At 33.9% G+C, this 23,525-nt stretch overlaps 1 protein-coding gene across 3 annotated transcripts in view; it reads right to left on the bottom strand.

Moving 5' to 3' along the window:
- BMP2K (BMP2 inducible kinase) overlaps positions 1 to 23,525 on the bottom strand; it is a 124,371-nt gene that overhangs the window by 51,989 nt on the left and 48,857 nt on the right. For all 3 annotated transcript variants that reach the window (XM_007165601.3, XM_007165599.3, XM_007165600.3), the window contains 6 exons: positions 17,148 to 17,266; positions 13,842 to 13,947; positions 10,442 to 10,584; positions 7,872 to 7,993; positions 5,645 to 5,726; positions 1,868 to 2,000 (listed from right to left, as the gene is read on the bottom strand). In XM_007165601.3, the coding sequence (XP_007165663.2) occupies positions 1,868 to 2,000; positions 5,645 to 5,726; positions 7,872 to 7,993; positions 10,442 to 10,584; positions 13,842 to 13,947; positions 17,148 to 17,266 (705 nt within the window). The remainder of the gene's footprint in view (positions 1 to 1,867; positions 2,001 to 5,644; positions 5,727 to 7,871; positions 7,994 to 10,441; positions 10,585 to 13,841; positions 13,948 to 17,147; positions 17,267 to 23,525) is intronic.

Here is a 23,525-nt window from a genome sequence, read left to right on the forward strand (position 1 = left end):
TAATGAGGAAAAGAGAGCTGGGACAAACCACTGAAAAAAAAAACTATACAGCTCTGTCACCAGAACACTGACAAAAACATTAATTGGTATCTGGAAAGGTAACTTGGGCTGACCAGGCAGGTAGCTTAATTTGGCTGAAAGCTGCCACGAGGACATAAAAACACGTCAAAATAAGACTAGGAGGGTCTCAACCAGTAAGATAAAAGTGCAGTTCCGAGCCAGCGCGGGTGCTAGGCAGGAGGCCATCCGCTGGTAGAGAGTCACACAAAAGCTGAGAGGTAGACCTCCCTGGGAAGAAAACCTCAGGTACAAGCATTCATATTAATGTTCTCCAGTTAGAGTGGAAAGTCTACAAGCTGGCAGTGCAGCAGCCAAGCTCAAGGCTACTTCCTTCCCCTACAAGTTATAACACCAGCTCCCCCACCCCTGCCCTGCCTCCCCTCGCCTAGGAAAAGCATTCCACGTGAAGCAATGTAATTTTTGTGTTCAACTGACATAATTCTCTAGTTTCCAACATGTATGAGCAAATCCACATTAAAGAAACAAAAAGATCATGCTTTAAATAAGTTTGCAAAGTAAAGCTAGATATCCTTTTAGGCTCCATTTTCTTTTGATTATTTTTCTTCTGGAGTGTTTGCCCTCTTCTTTTTGAGTTACATGAGTTAGCCAATTGTCAAATGTGTAACATAAATTACAAAAGTTAGCCAATTGTCAAGTGTGTAATAAATGTTTTTTTCCAGTTTATCATTTGACTTTATGCTTGGGTTCATGGTTTGGGGGAACTTTTAATGGCTTAAATTTATATGTCAATGGATTCATCTTTTCTATGTCCTGAGATTAAAAGCCTAGTTTACACATTACCTATTCCAGTGTTATAAATAAATTCAGACCTATTTTCTTCAAGTACATTTATGTTTTATTTTTTACATTTAAGTCTTTGATTTATCTGAAATTTTAGCATAATGTTTCAAGTAGAGATCCAGTCTGATTTTTCATCCACAAGTGGATAATATAGTTTTGTATTTCCATCTGTTTTTCCCCACTGAGTTGAACTGCTATCTTTATTATACAAAACCTCAAATATATTTACATTGACCCTCTTTTCTACTGCACTGATCTCAGTGGCTGGAGGCTATGACAGAGGATGTTTAAAATGGAAAAAACAGAGTAGAAATGCTAGAAACACTTTAACTGAAACAGTGCAGAGCAGTGCTGTTTAAATACTGCAACTTCCTAACATATTTAATATCTGATGATCCTCCCCCTCCCCCAAATCATCTTCTTCAGAAATTGTACCATGTGCATATATAAAATATTAAATTACAGTACCTGTCAAAAAGGAAGAAAAAATTCCTAAAAGAGGCTGTAATGAAAACTGAGGTGTTCTTTTGGAATCAAAGGCCCACAGGATTTCTCCTTCTGACATACACTTAGGTTGCTTTCTAATTTTATAATCAATAAGGAATACTAAAAAGAGTGGCCAAATAAACTACTATCTAAGATTGGCAATACTGTGATCTAAAGAAGCAACAGATCTGGATATTTGGATTTCAAAAGTTCAAAGACTGAATAACTAAATGTTACGCTGTAAGTTTTTCCAGAAATTTCAGTTTCCTTAATTACATAATCTCTATGTTCTATAAAACCTTATCTAGAGCTTAAAAATACCCATGTACTAATCATTAATTAATCTGCGTTCATTCCTATAGAAGTCTTATAAACCTCTTTTTAAATGTATTTCTTGACTATAGTTTCATAAAATTATAATACATGAAATTAAAAGACTAGGTTTAGGTAAAGGAATGGAAACAGCCGGCCCTAAGTACTGTATCTTATAATTTTTTTAATAAATTTTCCAAGTACTTACTTATTAAACAATGTATGTTATGGGAGTAACGGGAATTGTCTGGGATGGTGAAGCTGCCATCACAGATAGCAACCTGACTCTCACCAAAAGGAAGAGTGAAGAAACAAAGTTTATACAGCAAACATCCCAGGGCCTGTAAAACAAAGCATGAATATCATCAGAGCTCAAGTATCAACTTAACCACAAGACAAAAAAAAAGTAGCCACAAACCAAAAACTAAATATGTTATTAAAAGAAATAAAAGCCTAATGTTTCTATACTGGATCAATCTTTTCACAAATTATAACTTAAACAAATTAATGCACTTAATTTTTAAAAAGGCATTTAACTGTATCATTACCATATTTTTCTATCACATCTGTGGCTAGCTGGCTGAATTAATGTTATCATGGAACTCTAGATCATGAATGATATAACTAAAATTAGAAGTGGCTGGTTCCCTTCGGGAGAAAAATTACACCTTTATTTCTTTCACAAGGAAAATATATATTTAGTACATAACTAGCCTATAACAACCAACGATGTAAGCACAAGGCTCCTCCGAGCAGATTTTTTTTTAAATTCACTATAATATCTGTTTTAAAATCCTGGGATTCCAAGTACGAGTTAACCAGAACCGTTAAACTTAGCAGACAACCATCAATACTGATTATTCCCTGATTTTCACTGATTTCATGAGCACGTCATTATTTCAGAATATATTATTCACTGAGCACATAATATAAAAATTAGTTCTCTACTTCTATATATAATCCTACAATTTTAATTCTACATTACACTAGTCATATTTGTACCTGGGTAATCTATGTAAAATTCAAAAAGGAAGGGCTCTGTCTGCTTCACTTGCATGGATTCATAGACATCATAGCACCAATAAATCTACTTGCTGACAATGAAGACAAAACACCCTAAAACACAAATTGCATCTGGAAAAGTAGCACAGGAAATTTTTAGCTAAACTGCCAACAGCTCAAACCTGAGACACAGTAATAAAATGTGATTTTCTGCTCAAGAAATCATTATGCTGTCACAGGAAGTGTCACCTATAAGCCTTGAGTGTAAGGGGTGATTCTAATTCTAAATTGATTATATAAAATTATCCAGTAGTAACTATACAATTACATTAGCAATAACCGAAATTTAGCCTATCTAAAAATTAGCAAATCAGCTTTCCTTTGTTGGATTTTCTCCACACAGCAACTTAGCAAACCCAATTAACAATACACTAGTTTTATAACTACTATGAAGATCACAATATACAGAAATACCTTTCTGAGTTCAACAATATTAACTTACAACACATTATTTTCAATACTATAACAGTCTTCCAATGAAAAAAGTTTGAAGACTCTAGAAAGTTCAATATATTAGTTCAAAAACATTACTAGATTATTTACCATATGACTAACAAAACTATTAAGATTCTGAATAGAAATAACCAGTTCAATGTGGCTTTAAAAAAATTTACAATGCTTTTTTTCTATAAGGAAGATATTTTCAGCTTTTATGCAGCAAATTGAGAGTAAGCCTTCCTTAAAAGCACTAAAAAATATATTATTAATGGTGTAATATCTGCATTAAATTACACCTTTCTTCTGCCCAAATGATAGTTAGGCAAACTGCGTTTTAGCCAGTTTTATCTTGTCAATCAAACCTTTAGTAACGTGTCTTTTATTGCGGGAGTTCCCAGATAACAATTTTAGATAGCAATGTCAGTGTACTTAAAAAACATAAATCTAAAATACTCTTGCTTTACAGAGTGTGAGCACAGTGAGGTGTCCTAATTTTTTTTCCCACCAAACGCAATTCCCTCTTTATCCATTTGATACAATGAGAACTGTTGAAGAAACAGGAGGGAACGAATGACCTTATCACCATCTTTAATTTTCCTCATTAAAAGGTAACATGAAGCATCTCTCACTGAATTTCCTACTGGTCAATAAAATCAGCATCCTAGTTCTCAGGATAAAAATAACCTACAATGAAAACTTCAAAACAAAAATTTTTTTCCCAAAATATATATGCTAAATGAATACTTTAACCTCAATATCATAACCCTCTGAATCAGCAGTATTTTTTTTCTGGATATTCTTGAATTCACACCTAAAATGTTGTAGCATTTCATCTGAGCTAAGACAAGCATTAAAATGGCATCATGGAAATTAAAACTCTGTCAAGCATATAAACACAGATTCTGTTTTCTGATTATTTTTCTGGATTCTTTTTTATCTTTGAGTATCTATTTGTCATCCCACAGCTATACCAAGTTATCCATTATAGAAATACTGTCCCATATACTAATCTGTAAATGGCATAAATTTTAAACTTATCACTGACAATTTAGTATGCTGCCTGGCATGCATTCGAAGCCTGGTGAAAAATGAAAACAACAAAAAAAGATTCCCTCCTTTTTGTTAAGATACTGGGTAGCAATCGCGTTCTTAGAGACTTTGTTTTTTTTAAATCAACGCTTGATGATTTCAAAACAGCAGTCAAGCTATAATGTCTGTTGCTTCCTCTGCTGTTGAAATACACTTTTAGGTAATGTGGATTTCAACATCAGTCACAAAATTAGGCCAGAAAAGACTTCCACAATTACCTCCTCTAATTAATACCTTCGTTTTATAAATTAAGATCCAACTGAATTTGCTTTCTACATTATACTGCAAGCCATTTACTATAAACCATTTAATGAGTCAAATGTTAATGCTGAGAAGAGCGAATGGAATTTGAGTCACACAAGCTGGTGATCTGTAAGCAGTATCAAATTACCTAAATCAAACTTATTCACGGTTTGATTAAATTATGTATACGGTCAAAAATTCAACTACCACAAGATTTAAGAACCATCGGTGAAAAAGTGTATATTACATAGACAGAGGAAAACCAATCATAGATAGATACTCTTTTTTTTATTATCTTGCAAGAATACTTGGTATCCCAACCCCTATAAGAGAAGGCCAGGAGAGGGGCACCAAGAAGATACTCATTTGGGTTCACACGTTACACTCGACTACTTTCTAAACATTATGTTTTAAAACAAAATAAATGACTTTTCTTGGAAATTCTAGAACTACTTCCAAAGGAGTATTTTTCCTCCATCCCTAACATAGCCACTAGTGGTAGATATGGCTAAATACCTGTTAAATTTAAATGAATTCACATCTAAAATAGAGTCTCCTGCTAGTTTATTAAATATAGCCCAAACACATTTTACTTCTGAAATAAGTTCTAAAGAAGTGTGGGCACTCTAACGTAAAGTTCAACTCTGTAGAAACATGATATATCTCAATAATTCAATCCACATATAGATGCTAAATGATAAAGAACCTCAATATATACAGGTTAGTCAACAGTATGTTTATAATTTTTAAAAAGTTTTACTCATGTTAGTTTCCACTAAAAAGATCCTAAAATACTCCAGAAAATTATAAACAATATTACGTAAGAATTATGTCCAGCTTTTCCATACTGTGATCAACCAAAATTGCACTCAAATCAAAAAAAAATGTTAACAATCATATATAATTTAAATTCTAAAAAATACTGTGGTAAAAAGTTACATTATATGGAAATCCTTTATTTGCCTTTTTATACCTAAGCTTTCCATCTCAGGATTAAGAAGATAATATGTGCTAATATTTTTCTTCTGAAGAAGAAGCTTTACTGTCCACCACTCTCTGCTACTTATTAGGAAATACCTTGCGGAGGACAGGGGGAAAATAATCAGATTTTGTTAATTTGGTTAGTGAAAATGTCAGCCTTTCTTGGCCTTACCCAGATATCAGCCTTGGTGGTGATAGGTTTCCCTCCATAAAGGTTGATCATTTCAGGGGCTCTGTATGACAGAGTTGTATACCTGGCAGTAAATAAGTAAAATGGAGTGGAGATATAAAAAAAAAGACAGATACTACATTGTTTCTACATAAAATACTACGAAAAACTTTTAGGTTCGATAACATTATAAAGAAATAATACTATTTTAAAAGCTCATTAAAAGTCCATCAAGGATTAAACAATACAAAGCATCTATACACATTTTTATTCAACAAGTGCAATTGCATCTATAATGATAAAAACAATTTTTAATTGAAAAATTTTAAATAAAGGTGAGGTATGGGAAACGTAGTTTTCCTTGAATTTCTTCTATGAAATAATACAATTTGACTATGAAAATATCCTTATCAAAATATTTTAGTCTATTAATTTAAAAGTAAAGCTTCCACCTTCTCAAAAAATTAATTTCTATGTTTATTAAGCAGCTTGTTTTTATGGACTCTAACATAATTCCTTGCACACAGTAGTAAATCTCCTTTAGGTTTGTTTTTATAATTGTTGCTTTAAAGTAATCTCGTTGCCATAATTAACTATTATTAATTACACTAATTAAGTACAATTCTAAAACTGACTGTCAGCATAAGCAATTTGGAATTAAAAGATACTGTGAATAAATATTTACCAGTATAAAAACTCCAAATCCATTATGAACAGAATAAAGTAGTGCTCAATGAACAGAATAAAGTGGTGCAGAAATTATTAGAATATCAAAGGAATTCCTATATTATGGCATAATTTAGGATTCATTTTCAGTGTTTATATGTTTCATTTTACAGAGTATCTTAAAGTTCAATATTCTACCATCGTACTTTTTCCAAATTACCCTGACTGGGTGATACATTCTGATGATACTACTACAGAGGAGTGATCTAAGAAACCAGAATATAAACTACATGAGGACGGGACTTTATTTTTTTTGTTCACTGCTATACTGTAGCACCATCAACAGTGTCCACTACATTGTAGGCCCTAAATAATTACCTGTTAACTGAATAAATGGTTAGATCATTAACTCCTCAACTGAGCCACAAAGCACAAGAATCCATGAGCTTATTACATTCATCACTAGTGTACAATTCTGCTGAACCTTAACTATACTTCAGATCTTAACAGCAAGAAATGAAACTTCCAGCAAGTCAAAGATGCTTGAGCAGAATTCTGCAGCTGTCACTATACATCACAACCCAATCTTTTTAAATTATATGTATATACAAATATCCACAAGAAGCTAATTCAATAATTCATTGTTCTGTTTCTTCAGGACATTTATATGTTTAATAAGGAGTTTGTTTTATGGAATCTAACATAATCATCATAGGCTGTTTCCTGAGTAGAAATATGTAAGTCTAGAAAACCATAGTTTTATACAAATGGTCCAGAGTAAGATCAGCTCTACTTGAGCTATCTCAAAATATACGTTGCAGTTCAAACGAAAGCTCCTAGGCAGCCTTAAACAATTGAGAATTTGTCAGGAAGTGAAGAAAAGCAACTTAGAAAAGGCAGCTACTTAGAAATTTCTATTCTGACAGATCTTTCTGCATTCTGTATCATTTTATTAAGATAACCTAAGATTTACAAGCAGTACTATTTTCTAAAACTAGAAAACAGAAAAGTCAGGGAAAGGTCCTTATAATAGTACTCTCACAACCATGGAAAGTACAAGATTAAGAAAACGTAAGGCAGATACGAGTTACATTTCTACCAGAAAGTTTTCCAATACAATATTATAAAGTAACAAGTTTTCCACATAGTTTTCAATGCATTAATAGATCAATCTTCTTAATATTAAATATGAAGTAAAAGTTTAATGTTTTCAAATAATTTAATTTTTTCCTAAGAAGCACAAATCCTCAGTACCGATAAAAACAGATGTTTAACTGAATTCAGCAATAACTTCAAACTCCCTTTAATGATTCCACTAATTACTATAGCTTATTTAACAAATTTCTTGATAAATTTGTTTACAATGCAGATGAAAATTTTGTTTCCATTGTAAAATGTATTTCCTATTGAACTAGATGAGACATAAACTAATCAATGTCTATGGCACAGAAATATCTTAAAGAAATCTATTAATGGAATACCTAAAATTTATATTAGCAGAGCTGGTCAGACTCAAGTTAACTAAAATTCCCATGAGACAAAGCACAATAAAGATAACACTTACTTTTTAATTTCTTCTTCTACTATATTAACTCCATCTTTCTGAGGATTAAGAAATTTATTTGTGGCACTGCCAAAGTCACAAAGTACATAGTTTCCACCATCATTCAACAAAATATTTTCCACCTTCAGAAAAGAAACGCAATTATTAGTAGTATTTTCAAGGTGAAAATTATCTTTTTATAACAATGTTTTTACACAATAAACACTGATATGTATATATAGAGAGAGACAGAGAGAGATAGGTAGAGACAGAGAGAGAGAGAGAGAGAGGATACCTCAAATTGTGAGAAAGGACAAATGATTCAGAACAAAAATATACTTTATCTACTGCTTCTCTCACTAAGAACAGAGAAGTGCTTCTCCCATCCCAGGATGATTTTTGCAAGAGCCAAGGAACCCTAAGTCCTCTCAAAAACTGCTTCTATGGAAGAGAAGAACTAGTGGCAGTCAGAGTCTATACTACACCTCCATTTTTCTCCTTTTCTGACACTTAGCTTACCTATAGAAAGGTAACAAAAACCATTACAATTCTACCTCTGATTGACTCCTAATTCCATTTTTATCTAAAATACTACACTGAAAAACACAGATTTGACTTTATGCCTTAACTTAGAGATCAGAGTTGTAGTAATTTAAATAAAAATTATGTGCACAGTTTCTAAAACAGGAGAATGTGGGTTCACAGCCCAGCTCTGCTACTTATTAGCATATGTACCCTTGGACAACTTGCTTAACTACTCTTGTGCTTTAGTCTCCTTATCTATGAAATGGGGAAAATAATAATATCTATTACATGGGATTGTTGTAAAAACTGAAAGAATTAAAACATGTAAAAGGCTTAGAACAGGGACTGAAATAAGGTAAACACGCAATAAATGATACTATTATTAATATTTTTACACAATATTTTTTATTTTTATGATACAGTTTTAAATGAGTAATTCAATTTCTCTCAACTCTACCAAAATACTCACATTACAGTTTCTTTACAATTTTTCTTCTATATTTCATTTTACTCTACTTTTAAAAATATTCAATATTTGTACAAAATAAAGATTTATACAAGAAATCAACTTAAAAAAAAGAAACTTACTTAAAACAAACACAGGATTGCATAAATTTACACATGTAAAAAGAACTAAGTATATGAAATATGGTCTATATAAAATTATGCAGTTCAACGTCTTTTTTGTTTTAAAATCAAGAAGACTCAGCTGAAAACATCAACTTTACATTTAAAAAGTTAATGAGCTACAACAGTGCAAAAAAATCAGACCGAATTATTGGGGAAAATGTAAAAGTTGCATATTCAAGAGAACTGAAATGAACTATACTGGTTATCGAAATTAAGGGACAGAGGTCTGCAGTCAAGTATTTCAATCTTGCCTTGACTTGTATCCTTTCAGTACAGGTGTCCCTAGATGATGCTTTCACGGTTAACAACCTATATTCTAAGTGACATCTTCTATTCTCTTGTATCTTAAGAGCATTTTATTATCACTTTTCATAAATTTTGTATAATAAGTCAGAATTAGGATTCATTCATTCATTAAATATTTATTAAGACCCTGCTATGTGCCAGGCACTGTTCTAAATGCTTGGATACATCAGTACACAAGAGAAAAATCCCTGCCCACAGGAAGCTTACAGTGTAGTGGGAGAGGACAGAAAATAACCAACAGACATAATACATAAGCAAATTTTATAGTATCAGAGAAAGTGACAAGTGATAATAAAAGGTAGAACAAGTAGAGTATGGAAAGGTTAGGTTGTAATTATAAATAAGGTGGTGTAAGGACAGGACTCACTGAGAAAGTGAATCTGAGCAGATTTGAAGTGGGGGAAAGATTAGCCATGGGATATCTGGGCATAAAGCATTTCAGGAAGAGGAATTTTTGTAATCTTAGTGTTTGTAGGTATCAAAGAGGACACCTATGCTTCTAAACAATATGTGTAATGATAGCTCAAGCAATATGATACCAGGAATGTCCAATCCCCTTTGGGCACTTTTTCCAATTTAACAAGTGGGTACCATATACAAGAGGTCAGATTCCACGAAAATGTAAGACAAAGTGACCTTAGAGTGACAATCATCACCAAATTACAGTAAATTATCTAAAACTACAGTAAATTATAAATAAATGAGTAAAGAGACCCATTTACGGTCACCTCCAATATCTCTGGAAAACACCCTGATGCTTAAAATGAATTATAAGAAATAGGAGGAGTGCTGAACTGGGAAGAATAGTGTGGAGGGATATCCAACCTGTGTCAGTGATGTTCATATTTTTGCTCATATGAAACCTTTTAAAGAAGCCTGCTCTGTAAAACAGAAGCAAAGTAGGGAGCACAAAATCCACCTCTACAGCCGTGCTAGCAACCCTCAGGGTCATGAAAAGCACAATGTCAATTTATTGTCAGTCTTTATATGGCCTCAGGACATGTAGCTGGGGACAGAGAGACCAATCTCAGTGCTAGTAACAAAAACTGGTTTATATGAAGACAGTCCAAGAACATTTTTAACTCCAAAGTTTAAAAGGCATTAATCCATAAGTAGACTAAAGTTCATACCTTCAGATCCCGGTGAATTATTGGAGTCTTACACTGATGCAACCTTGCAACAGCTTCACAGGTATCACAGAATATCTGTAACACTTCTGGTTCTGTAAAACCTGTCTGCAGCTTCTTATTCATCTGATTCACTACCTGCCCAGCTAACCAAAAAAGTAATTTTGAGAAGACATATTTTTAATAAATGAAGACTACCACAAACAAAGAGATTAAGAAATGTCTATGGTCTCAGGTAATGGGGAATTGGCTTTTTTTATAATTTTCATGTAAGGATGCTTATTATACCATATTGTGTTGATTCAATGACATACATTTTTTTTCATATTTTACATCTCTGAAATGAGAACATCTTAAAATAAGTGACGTTCTGCTAATGCTATTGGCCATATTTTAACATCTCCAAATTCAGAGTGTACCTTGTAATTGATGGCATCACAGATTTGAAGAAATGGTTATTCGACACTGTGCTAGTTTTAGGGGTAAACAGTGGTGAACAAAGATAAAGTCTCTATTATCATGGAATTTATAGTCTAAAGGCAGAGATAAACACTAAACAATCACACAAGTATTTATCATAATTACATACAATAAGGATAAAATGAGAGAAACCCAAATTTAAATTAGTGAAGGAGGATGGGGAGAAGAGAATGCCAGAGAAGGCCTAAGGAAGTGATTATTTATGTTGAGACTGAAGGTTAATCAGGAATTAACCTGGCAGAGATCTGGGAGAACACACTAGTGATAGCAAGTGACATATATAAAGGCCTCTAGTTTGGGAAAGAGCTTAATGATTTTGAATAACTTAAAGAGAACCACTGTGGGTATGGTCTAGAAAGCAGAGAAGAGAGTAAAGTCAGATGATACTGACAAGACAAACAAATCAAGATTTTATCTTGAGATTTTTATCTTGAGAACCAAGGAAACTTCCTGATCTGACCTTTTAAAAGATCTCCTTGACTGAGGGATGGAGGAATCACAAGAGTGGAAAAAGAGAGATGGGTTAAGGGGCTAATGCTCTAAACCAGGTTAAGAGATAGTGGGCAGAGTAACTTACTAAAATCAAATAGCCACAACAATGAGCCCCGAGAGGATTATTAAATATTACAATGTATTATAATAATTGATAATCTAATAATGACAATTCTTAATTACTAAGAGAAAATTTACTATCATTATATTTTAAGAATGCAAGTAAATACATGATTCATTCACAGCATTCTAACAGAAATCAAGTTTGGAAATTTGAAAAGGCAAGCTTATGTTAACTTGAAACTTTCCTGTAACAAGTGTGAATAAATGAATGTCTGCTACTGTGTAATCTGTAAGAAGGTGCATACACACCTGTTCCTTCTATTATTACTGCTTAAACAGCATACTCGTGTATTTTCTGAAATAGGTGTTTTTTCTTAGAACTTTAAAGCAGGGGGAAAAAAAACATTTATTTTACCTATCAATCCTCAACTTTCAGAAAACTCAGGTCCATTTGGTTGTAATTTGTTCAAAGTGTCTCATATAAGATTGAGGCACTTGACTAGGCAGCAATTTCCTCCATCCTCTTGTTTGTCAGACACCCTGACTCATTTTATCCAAAAATTAAACAGTAAGAAAAGTGTTTTATTGGTGTTCATTCACATTCTTGAAATATCTTTTCACAGCTAAAGAAATCATAACCTTGAACTCATTCTATCTTTTCCACACTTTCAATGTTGTAATGAGTAGAATAAATTATAAACAAAAGTCAATCTTCTTTCTTCCCTTCAGAGATCTTTGGGCTAGAAGGCTTGAATCACAAAATCCAGTCCCCAAAAAAAGCTAAAAAGCTCTATTTGATCTGCATTTCAAATGTAGAAACAAACAAAATTTCATTATTTAAAATCAAAGTCTTCTGAAAATTAAAGTAAAATTATTCTAATGAAAAATTTAAAAATCAGATTCAGAAAGCAAACAATGTATACTGAAGGTCTTTTAAAATAAGGTGCATGTAACTCCCAAATCTTTACATATTTTTCAAACAATTATCATCTCCTAAACAAGAACTTTTATACTCTGCCCAATTTCATCATTAAAATTTAAAAAGTAAGCATTTTTCTAGCCTCAACAATCTTCATCTCTCTGAGATTACACTTATTACCACTTAATTTAAAATGTTATACCATCCCATTTAAATTTTGATATGACTTTTTTTAACAAGATACTTAATTTTATCTGCAGTAGCCTGCACCATTGGCTCCCAAATACTCACTTGCCTAAAAACTGAAGCTCATGTAGCTCCCCTTTTAAAATGTCTTCTGGATGACAATTAAACTCATCTAGGATTATAATTATGCTCAATTCAATTATTTTAAAAAAGTTACAAGTAGCCAAGCTACAAGTAGCTATTAGTCAACTCTCATCCAGCTAAGAATTGGCACCTTAAATGCTAGAATTCAGGAAAGTAGGGTAAAGAAAATCAGTATCGTCTCCTTAAAGAGATCACAATGCTTTACAGTAGAGAAGATGATATATAAATAAGGAAAAACAATCAAGAAAATATCTAATTTTTTACGTTATATATGGAAATAAGTTACAAACATATCACAATAGATATTATAATATTGATTAATTTCACTTTCCTCTGTCCTTCCCCCTTCTTACAAGACTGGAGTAAATGAGACCACATTTTCTCCATTATCATCACCAACCTCCTTCTCCTCCAACCTTCAGGAAGTGACAAGAGTTCCTGGTACCATAATTAACAATCATAACTGTCTTAAGAGAATTTATATATAAACCAGGGCTCCCTAGAATCCAAACTGTCAGATACAGTCTGATGGGGGAGGGAGGAAAGCAAGTTTGCAGGAAATGGATTAATTGCCCCCATTACACCCATTAAAGTAAAAAAAAAAAAAAAAATTTCAGGGACTTTAAAAATTATTATTATAATTCTTAAGGCATACTATACAAGTAAATATTTCTTTGAAAACACCACATTATATCCAAATAAAATGTAGTTTTCTATCTTCTGATGTTTTCAAAAGACCACATAAGTTTATAAAAATTATAGATCAAAATCTTGCAACACTAATATGGACACAGTATGCTCTTCTTGGTTGGATTATAGAAGAAATGTATAGGGAACAGGAAAGGTGACTGTTCTTTATGTTTTAGATTTTCTGTTTAAAACCCAACAGCATTTTTCTAATTGTCCATTAAAATATGCTCATATCATCACTGCATCAACTATGAGTAGGTTTTAAATACTTTTTAACAGCACTCCTTATTTAGACAAATAATTAAAGCTGAGATTGCAATGAATGCCCAGAATTAGATGACAGCTGCCCTGGGAGAAACCAAGACACCTACTAACCCACTTTTATGGGCAAATTTTTTTAGCATAAAACAACTGCAGAAAAATACTTACCTCGACAATATTCCATTAAGATAAGCACTTCCCATACATTATCACTAATTGAATTAACAGTACAGTCCAAATAACCCACGATATTTTTGTGACCAGACAGCTCTTTCTGTAAAAAATAAACAAAATTTTAAAAACTGGCAAACATATATTTTAAAGGTCTATCATTAACAATGATTTCAAGTCTAAATTGATATATTTAAAGAATTTCAAAAAGTAAGATTAGGTGTAAGTATGGAATCTGACACATTTCAAAAAGGTTTCTACAGTTTCAATGGAAAGTTTATTTATATGTGACTGTCATTTCCTAACAAGCAAATACTTAATGAATACTTACTTTAAATTCATTGGGGAATAAAGAGATGGTTCATTCAAAAGTAACAGTTTCCAGGGCTTCCCTGGTGGCACAGTTGTTAAGAATCTGCCTGCCAATGCAGGGGACATGGGTTTGAGCCCTGGTCTAAGAAGATCCCACACGCCGCAGAGCAACTAAGTCCGTGCACCACAACTACTGAGCCTGATCTCTAGAGCCCGTGAGCCACAACTACTGAGCCCAAGTGCCATAACTACTGAAGCCCATGTGCCTAGAGCCCGTGCTCCGCAACAAGAGAAGCAGCTGCAATGAGAAGCCTGCGCACTGCAACGAAGAGTAGCCCCCACTCTCAGCAACTAGAGAAAAGCCCGCACACAGTAACAAAGACCCAACGCAGCCAAAAATAAATAAATTAAAAAAAAAAAAGTAACAGTTTCCAAAAGTGAGTGTACAAGAAAGTCCTTTGGGACTCAAGAATAAAATATCAGAACTTTTACTTATTTTTATCTTAAAAAGATAAAGAAATTAAGCTCTAACATTTATGAACTAACAATTACACTCTCGTTTGTTTGTTTTGTCTGCAACATATTGCAATTTATGTCCACCTAGTCAAGTGAATTTATGAATGTATGTACTTTTAACTAAATAACCTAAAAAAATAAACAAATACCTAAAAAGGATTTTTGTAAAGAAACCATAAAGATAACACTAATATTACAAGTACAAGAAAATAAGAACATGGCAAACCTGACACTTTTGCTCCTAGTACAAGACAATCATCAACATTTATAAGGTTAAAAATCAAAATGATCTAAATAAGGTCTGTCTGTAAATTAAAAACTCTTATCAAGAATACTGTTTAAAATAATTTACACCCACTATCATTAAAATAAACCTAGTTTTAAGTGTGTAATATAATTTGAGATATTAGCTAACGGCAGCTGAACATGTGAATAATTCATAAATAAACATAAATAGTGAAGGATTAGTCATCAAAAAACAGTTGGAAGACAACTGCTCACCTCCCCAAAATATCTTATTTAAAAGCACAGGATCTGAGTTTTGCTGAGGTTGATGATGACTATATTTTATATATCTGAAAATTATACAAATTCTATTGAAAGGAAGAATTACAGTACAATACCATATCTGGGCTCAAGTTAGAAAACTTAGTCTAAGATTCCCTATTATCTCAGAGTAAATCTTTTCACCCTTTTGACTAATAGCCTTACCTGAAAAAAAGCAAGTCTCAAAGCCTAATCAACTCTAGTCTAGCTAAGGGATAGGGACAATAAAGGCAGAATTCTGATAAGTCATACTGTACAAACGTGCCTATCTTCAAACAAAAAGGATCAAAATATGTGTGTTGATAAAGATGTTGATACAAAATAAGAAAATCTCCCTCTTAGCAGTTGGGGAGGCTTGACAGTAACAAGTGTTTACAAGGAAGTGGAAAAACTAGAACCCTCCTAACACTGCTGGTGTGAACAGAAAATGGTTCAACTGCTGTGGAATTAATGGTTCCTTAAAAAGTTAAATGTGGAATTACCATATGACCCAGCAATTCCACTCTTAGATACATACCCAAAAGAACTGAAAATAAACAATACATATGTACACATATTCATAGCAACACTACTCACAATAGCCAAAAGGTAGAAATAGCCCAAATGTCTATCCATGTTTTTTTTAAAAAGTCCATCAATAGATGAACACATAAACAAATTTTGATACATATATAGTATATATAATAGAATATTATTCACTCATAAAAAGGAATGAAGTGCTGATAAGTGCTACCATGTGGATGAACCTTAAGAATATGGTAAGTGAAAGAAGCCAGACACAAAAGGTCATATACTGCTTGATTCCATGTATATGAAATATCCAGAATAGGTAAATCCATCGAGACATAACATAGACGGGTGGTTGCCAGGGCCTGGAACAAGAGTGGGATGGGGAGCAACTGCTTCATGGGCAGGGGTTTCCTTCTGGAGTGATGAAAAGGTTTTAAAACAAGGTAGAGGCAGTCTGTGCACAATACTGTGAATGTACTAAAAACCACTGAACTGTTCATTTTAAAATGTGAATTATAAAATGTGTAGTATGTGAATTTCACCTCAATAAAACAAAAATGTTAAACATATATATTAGCACTTGATAAACAGTGGATGAGGAGGAGGAAGAGGAAGATAATAAAAGAAAAGAGGAAGAGAGGAAGAGGAGGAGAAAGAGGGGAGAACAAGAATAAGAAACCATCCAGAGCACTGACAATAAGCAACTCTAGAAAAAAAGGAAAGTTTTACTCTGTAATTTTCTCGAAATGTTTAATCTAGTTAACTGAGTAACTGAAATTTTCTTTAATGGTGTATTAAAATATTTTTCACTTTTCCTAATATTAAAGAAGAATTTTTTTCCTTGCTGAAACATACCTTACCAATACTACAGAGTTCACACACACACACAAATCAACTTTACAGCATGATTTTAAAAATGAAAAGCAAAACTAACTGTTGTCTGTGAATAGTAACACATATAGTGAATGTATTAAATACCCAAGGGAATGGTAAGCACCAAATTCAGGATAGGGGTTTCCTTTTGGATGAGGATAACAGTATAAGGATAATGTTAGAGACGAATACACAGAAGGCTTCAACTGTATCTGTAAGCCTTTAATTCTTAAGTTGGGTAGGGGGTAAACAGGTGTTCACTAATTTTCTAAATTCTTCTCTTCTCAAAATATTCCATAATTTAAATTTATTTTAAAAAGGAAAAAAGAAAGCAGAGAAGCTTGCCTGTTGAACTACAATAGGGAAGGGAGGAAAGGTAGGAGTTCTTTGTATTTAGCCCTAAGTATGGCTATAAAGAGTACACTTCAAAGGTTATCTAGATGTGCCCAAGCCAATAAGCAGCTTGCCTAAAGGCTGGTTAATGTTATGTGAAAAACTGAAAGAAAATACACCAAATTTTTCAAATGGAATTACTCTTTCACTTACCATAATTGTAATTTCCCTTTTACAAATGTTGAGGTCTGTCGCGTTATTGACATACATTCGCTTCAATGCATGGCGGAGTCCACCATGAGTCCGCACCAGGAAAACTGTGGAGAATCCACCTAGAAGAACAAGAATCGATTAAATAAGAAGAGTTTGAAGCTCCTGCCAAAATCATGTAACGGCACTGAGGAGCTTAATCTCACAGGGAAATAAACTGATTGTACACAAGACAAAAATAAGAACAGTAAACAACTAACACATTGTACTAAATTAACAGCCAAAACATTGGCTTCCTATGCCAATCATGAAGTAGCACATACAGGATAACATGCTTCTCAAGTTAAAATATACAAATATCATTTGAGTGGGAATATTTCTTATATAGGATGTGGAAAATGTTACAACTTAACTATATCACTATAGTTTGGCAAATACTAGTGATTGCCTACCCATCAGCCCCTCCGTCTCAGTGATGACAAAACACTGATGTGATTTAATATGAGACATCAACAGCATCAGATGGGTGGGTCCCTTTTAAAGTTCCAGAGGTTGAACCAACACTGTTCTAAGGCAATAATGGGAATCTCGTTTCCTCTGTCAGCAACTGATTTAGGATGGAATATGTAACCAATTTTGGCTATATGGGACATAAGGGAAAGTATGCTGAGGGTTGCAGGAAAGATTTTCCAACCAGAAGAAACAAAACAAAACAAAAAAAGGATTTCTATGACGAGGCTCTGCTCTTCCTTCCAGCTTTTGGATTTTGTTCTATAAGAATATAATCTTTAGACCTATGGCAACCATATGTGGCCATGATGGAAAAAAGAATCAGAGAGAAAATGACCCAGAACACTGAATTACTTCGGCTACTGAATTACACAAGCCTTCCAGACCTCTCATGTAAGATTATAAATGTCCTCATTATTTATGCCACAGTCTGTTAACTGTACCTGAGAAAGCATCATATCTGAAACACATAGCCAGGTATTCTAAAGGACAATTACTTCTGTCACATATAAACAAAGATTTCCACCTTAAGTTTTTAAAACTCATTTTGGCATAGGATATTTTGTAGCTTAATTATAATTTTAAAACAAAAAAAAATTACCAATAGCCTCATTCACCTGAGGGAAGACAGCAGAAGCAAGAAGAACAGAAGCAAGAAGAACTACAGAAGCAAGAAGACAGCAGAAACAAGAAGAACTACAATCCTGCAGCCTGTGGAACAAAAACCACCATCACAAAGAGACAGACAAGACGAAAAGGCAGAGGGCTATGTACCACATGAAGGAACAAGATAAAACCCCAGAAAAACAACTAAATGAAGTGGACATAGGCAACCTTCCAGAAAAAGAATTCAGAATAATGATAGTGAAGATGATCCAGGACCTCAGAAAAACAATGGAGACAAAGGTCGAAAAGATGCAAGAAATGTTTCACAAAGATCTAGAAGAATTAAAGAACAAACAAACAGAGATGAACAATACAATAATTGAAATGCAAAATACACTAGAAGGAATCAATAGCAGAATAACTGAGGCAGTAGAACGGATAAGTGACCTGGAAGACAGAATGTGGAATTCACTGCTGTGGAACAGAATAAAGAAAAAAGAATGAAAAGAAATGAAGACAGCCTAAGAGACCTCTGGGACAACATTAAACGCAACAACATTCACATTACAGGGACCCCAGAAGCAGAAGAGAGAGAGAAAGGACCTGAGAAAATATTTGAAGAGATTATAGTTGAAAACTTCCCTAACATGGGAAAGGAAATAGCTACCCAAGTCCAGGAAGCACAGAGAGTCCCATACAGGATAAACCCAAGGAGAAACACACTGAGACTCACAGTAAACAAATTGGCAAAAATTAAAGACAAAGAAAAATTATTGAAAGCAGCAAGGGAAAAATGACAAATAACATACGAGGGAACTCCCATAAGGTTAACAGCTGATTTCTCAAGTGAACTCCCATAAGGTTAACAGCTGATTTCTCAGCAGAAACTCTACAAGCAAGAAGGGAGTGGCATGATATACTTAAAGTGATGAAAGGGAAGAACCTACAACCAAGATTACTCTACCCAGCAAGGATCTCATTCAGATTCGATGGAGAAATCAAAAGCTTTACAGACAGGCAAAAGCTAAGAGAATTCAGCACCACCAGATGAGCTCTACAACAAATGCTAAAGGAACTTCTCTAAGTGCGAAACACAAGAGAAGAAAAGGACCTACAAAAACAAACCCAAAACAATTAAGAAAATGGTAATAAGAACATACATATCAATAATTACCTTAAACGTGAATGGATTAAATGCTCCAACCAAAAGGCACAGGCTTGCTGAATGGATACAAAAACAAGACCCATATATATGCAGTCTACAAGAGACCCACTTCAGACCTAGGGACACATACAGACTGAAAGTGAGGGGATGGAAAAAGACATTCCATGCAAATGGAAATCAAAAGAAAGCTGGAGTAGCAATTCTCACATCAGACAAAATAGACTTTAAAATAAAGACAATTATAAGAAATAAAGAAGGACACTACATAATGATCAACGGATCAATCCAAGAAGAAGATATAACAATTGTAAATATTTATGCACCCAACATAGGAGCACCTCAATACACAAGGCAACTGCTAACACCTATAAAAGAGGAAATCGACAGTAACACAATAATAGTGGGGGCCTTTAACACCTCACTTACACCAATGGACAGATCATCCAAACAGAAAATTAATAAGGAAACACAAGCTTTAAATGACCCAATAGACCAGACAAATTTAATTGATATTTATAAGACATTCCATCCAAAACAGCAGATTACACTTTCTTCTCAAGTGCGCACAGAATGTTCTCTAGGATAGATCACGTCTTGGGTCACAAATCAAGCCTCAGAAAATTTAAGAAAATTGAAATCATTATCAAGCATCTTTTCTGACCACAACGCTATGAGATTAGAAATCAATTACAGGGAAAAGAACGTAAAAAACACAAACACATGGAGGCTAAACAATATGTTACTAAGTAACCAAGAGATCACTGAAGAAATCAAAGAGGAAACCAAAAAATACCTAGAGACAAATGACAATGAAAACACGATGATCCAAAACCTATGGGATGCAGCAAAAGTAGTTCTAAGAGGGAAGTTTATAGCTATACAAGCTTACCTCAAGAAACAAGAAAAATCTCAAATAAACAATCTAACCTTACACTTAAAGCAATTAGAGAAAGATGAACAAAAAAACCCAAAGTTAGCAGAAGGAAAGAAATCATAAATATCAGATCAGAAATAAATGAAAAAGAAATGAAGGAAACAATGGCAAAGATCAATAAAACTAAAAGCTGGTTCTTTGAGAAGATAAACAAAATTGATAAACCATTAGCCAGACTCATCAAGAAAAAGAGGGAGAAGACTGAAATCAATAAAATTAGAAATGAAAAAGGAGAAGTTACAACAGACACTGCAGAAATACAAAGCATCCTAAGAGACTACTACAAGCAACTCTATGCCAATAAAATGGACAAGCTGGAAGAAATGGACAAATTCCTAGAAAGGTATAACCTTCCAAGACTGAATCAGGAAGAAATGGAAAATATAAACAGACCAATCAAAAGCACTGAAATTGAAACTGTGATTAAAAATCTTCCAACAAACAAAAGTCCAGGACCAAAAGTAAGTCAGAAAGAGAAAAACAAATATCGTATATTAACACATATATGTGGAACCTAGAAAAATGGTACAGATGAACCGGTTTGCAGGGCAGAAATTGAGACACAGATGTAGAGATCAAATGTATGGATACCAAGAGGGGAAAGCAGCAGGGGTGGGGATGGTGGTGTGATGAATTGGGAGATTGGGATTGACTTGTATACACTGAAGTGTATAAAATGGATGACTAATAAGAACCCGCTGTATAAAAAAATAAATAAAATTCAAAAATTCCAAAAAAAAAAAAAGAAAACCCTAAAGACTCCACATACACACACGCACCCACACCCACACCCACACACACAAAACTGTTAGAAGTAATAAATTCAGTGAAGTTTCAAGATCAAATTTTTAAAAAAATGTCACTTTTATCAATTTGTTAGTCCTTCTAACACAGCAAACTCAGCAATGATAAGGCACTAGCACTCCAGTTCAGTGCAAAATGCTCAAAGGAAAAGTAAACTATTGGGGATAAACAACAGGGGAAAAGAGCTCCTAGGATGACAGTCCAGAATCAGTACGGATTCATTCCGGAGTCTCCATATCCTCTAACTGCACGTATAAGAAACTGTACAACTCCCACCTCATAGATTTGGATTTCCATGTATATAATGTAGGGGAAATCAAATCAAACACCTCACATGGCAGTTACCAGGAGAGAAAAAGATGATGTTTGGGAAAGGTACTTTAAGTAAAAGCTCTAACAATTCAGGGCATTTCTTTAAAAGATGCTCATTTAACATTAATTTCATATGCAAACATTAACGAATTAGTAGCATTAATAAAGTGCTACTTAAGCTGCTCAAATTTTATTTGATTAAAAAATTAAAGTCAATGCTAAAACTTAGCATATATCTAGATACAGAAGTAGTATGGGTACAGGTCAAGATAAATCATTTATATAGCATTTGTTTTGAGATATTTTAGAGATTCCCCTAGAGCAATGATTCCCAAGCACAACTATGCATCAGAATTGCCTGGTGAGCTGGTGTGTGTGTGTTTATCTTGAATAGTTTCCAGGTTCTGACAAGTCTGAATCAGAAGGTCTCAAGTCAGGCCAAATACATACATTTTGCTAAACCACCCCTTACTCATTATTCTACTTCTGTATATGTTCTTATGAATATATAATAATATAAACTGATTATTAACTGGGGTGGCAGTGGGAGTCCCCCAGATGGTTCTGATGCACAACCTAGTTAAGTACACACTGAACCACAGTAAAAATATTCCTGAAGGAACCATGGATTCTATCCATCAGCGGTCCCCAACCTTTTTGGCACCAGGGACTGGTTTCGTGGAAGACAACCTTTCCATGGACTGCGGGGGCGGGGGAGGATGGTTCAGGCGGTAATGTGAGCGATGGGGAGAGATGGGAAGCTTCGTTCCCTCACCCACCGCTCACCTCCTGCTGTGCAGCCCAGTTCCTAACAGGCCTTGGACTGGTAGCAGTCTGCAGCCCGGGCACTGGGGACCCCTGCTTTATATCCATTCTCAACCGTACATATAACAAAGTAAATATATCCCTATGAATTAGGAAAATTAGGGGGAAAATGTTAACTAAGTTTTGTTCATAAAACCCCTGTTCCTAAAAATTAAAGTTTGATAATTTCATCAATCCTATATCAGACATAGATCTGGTAAAACGTTAAGTCTTCTACATAGAGAGATAATGTGTTCATCAACTATGATTTACACCTAAACATGGTAAACACTGTACTGGTCTTCAGCAGTGCCTGCTCTGAGAATGAAATGGAATAATTTGTTTATATTTCTCCAAATACTATATTTTCCAAACTTTTCTGATTAAGTATTAGTTAGCTAATATTATTTCTGTTTGAAGAATGCATTTAGTGGGAGGTAACTAGTTGAGACATTATAGTAATCCAAGAGAGGACCATTATCTGCTTGCCACCAATCCATATCCACCAAATTCTCCAACACACATTCTTCACAGAAGGCTTTCAGGACCAACCCAATTCATGCTCCTCACTCCCTCAGGCACCTCTATATAGAGTTTTGACGATATCACATACTTCAATTTTTAACTCATTTTATACATAAATCAAAAGAATTTATGGCAGTAACCACAAATTCCACTTATATATTTCTATGTCCAATGCAACATATTGTTCAAGCCCAGTTCCAGGCACGGTTGCTAAATTAAAGCTAAATTTATACTTCCAAATATTGGATTACAAGAATACTATAAAATATTCCAAATGTTCTCAAAATCCCATGAAAATAAAATAACTAATGACGGATATTGGTCTTTGTTATGTTAAAGAGGTGATTACTGGTGATGTCTCTAGATAGCTTCAGGTTGGAGGCTGGTCCCAGAAAAACCAACTACTGTGTATGATTAGAGGGTTGAAACTTTTCAGACTTTTTCCTATCCCACCTCCCAATCTCTGAGGAGAAAAGAGTCGTTAGAGATTGAGTTCAATCACATGACCAATGATTTAATCAACCATACCTATGTTAAGCTACTTCAATAAAAACTACAAGTAACAAGGTACAGAGAGCTTCATGGCTGGTGAACATACTAACATACTGGGAGAGTGGTGCATCCTGACTCCATGGGAACAAAAGCTCCTGCACTAGAGACACTTCTAGACCTCATCCTATGTACCTGTTCATCTGGGTTTTTCATTTGTATCCTTTATAAT

This window comes from Balaenoptera acutorostrata, chromosome 5, assembly GCF_949987535.1.
Source record: "Balaenoptera acutorostrata chromosome 5, mBalAcu1.1, whole genome shotgun sequence".
NCBI classification, from domain to species: Eukaryota; Metazoa; Chordata; class Mammalia; order Artiodactyla; family Balaenopteridae; genus Balaenoptera; species Balaenoptera acutorostrata.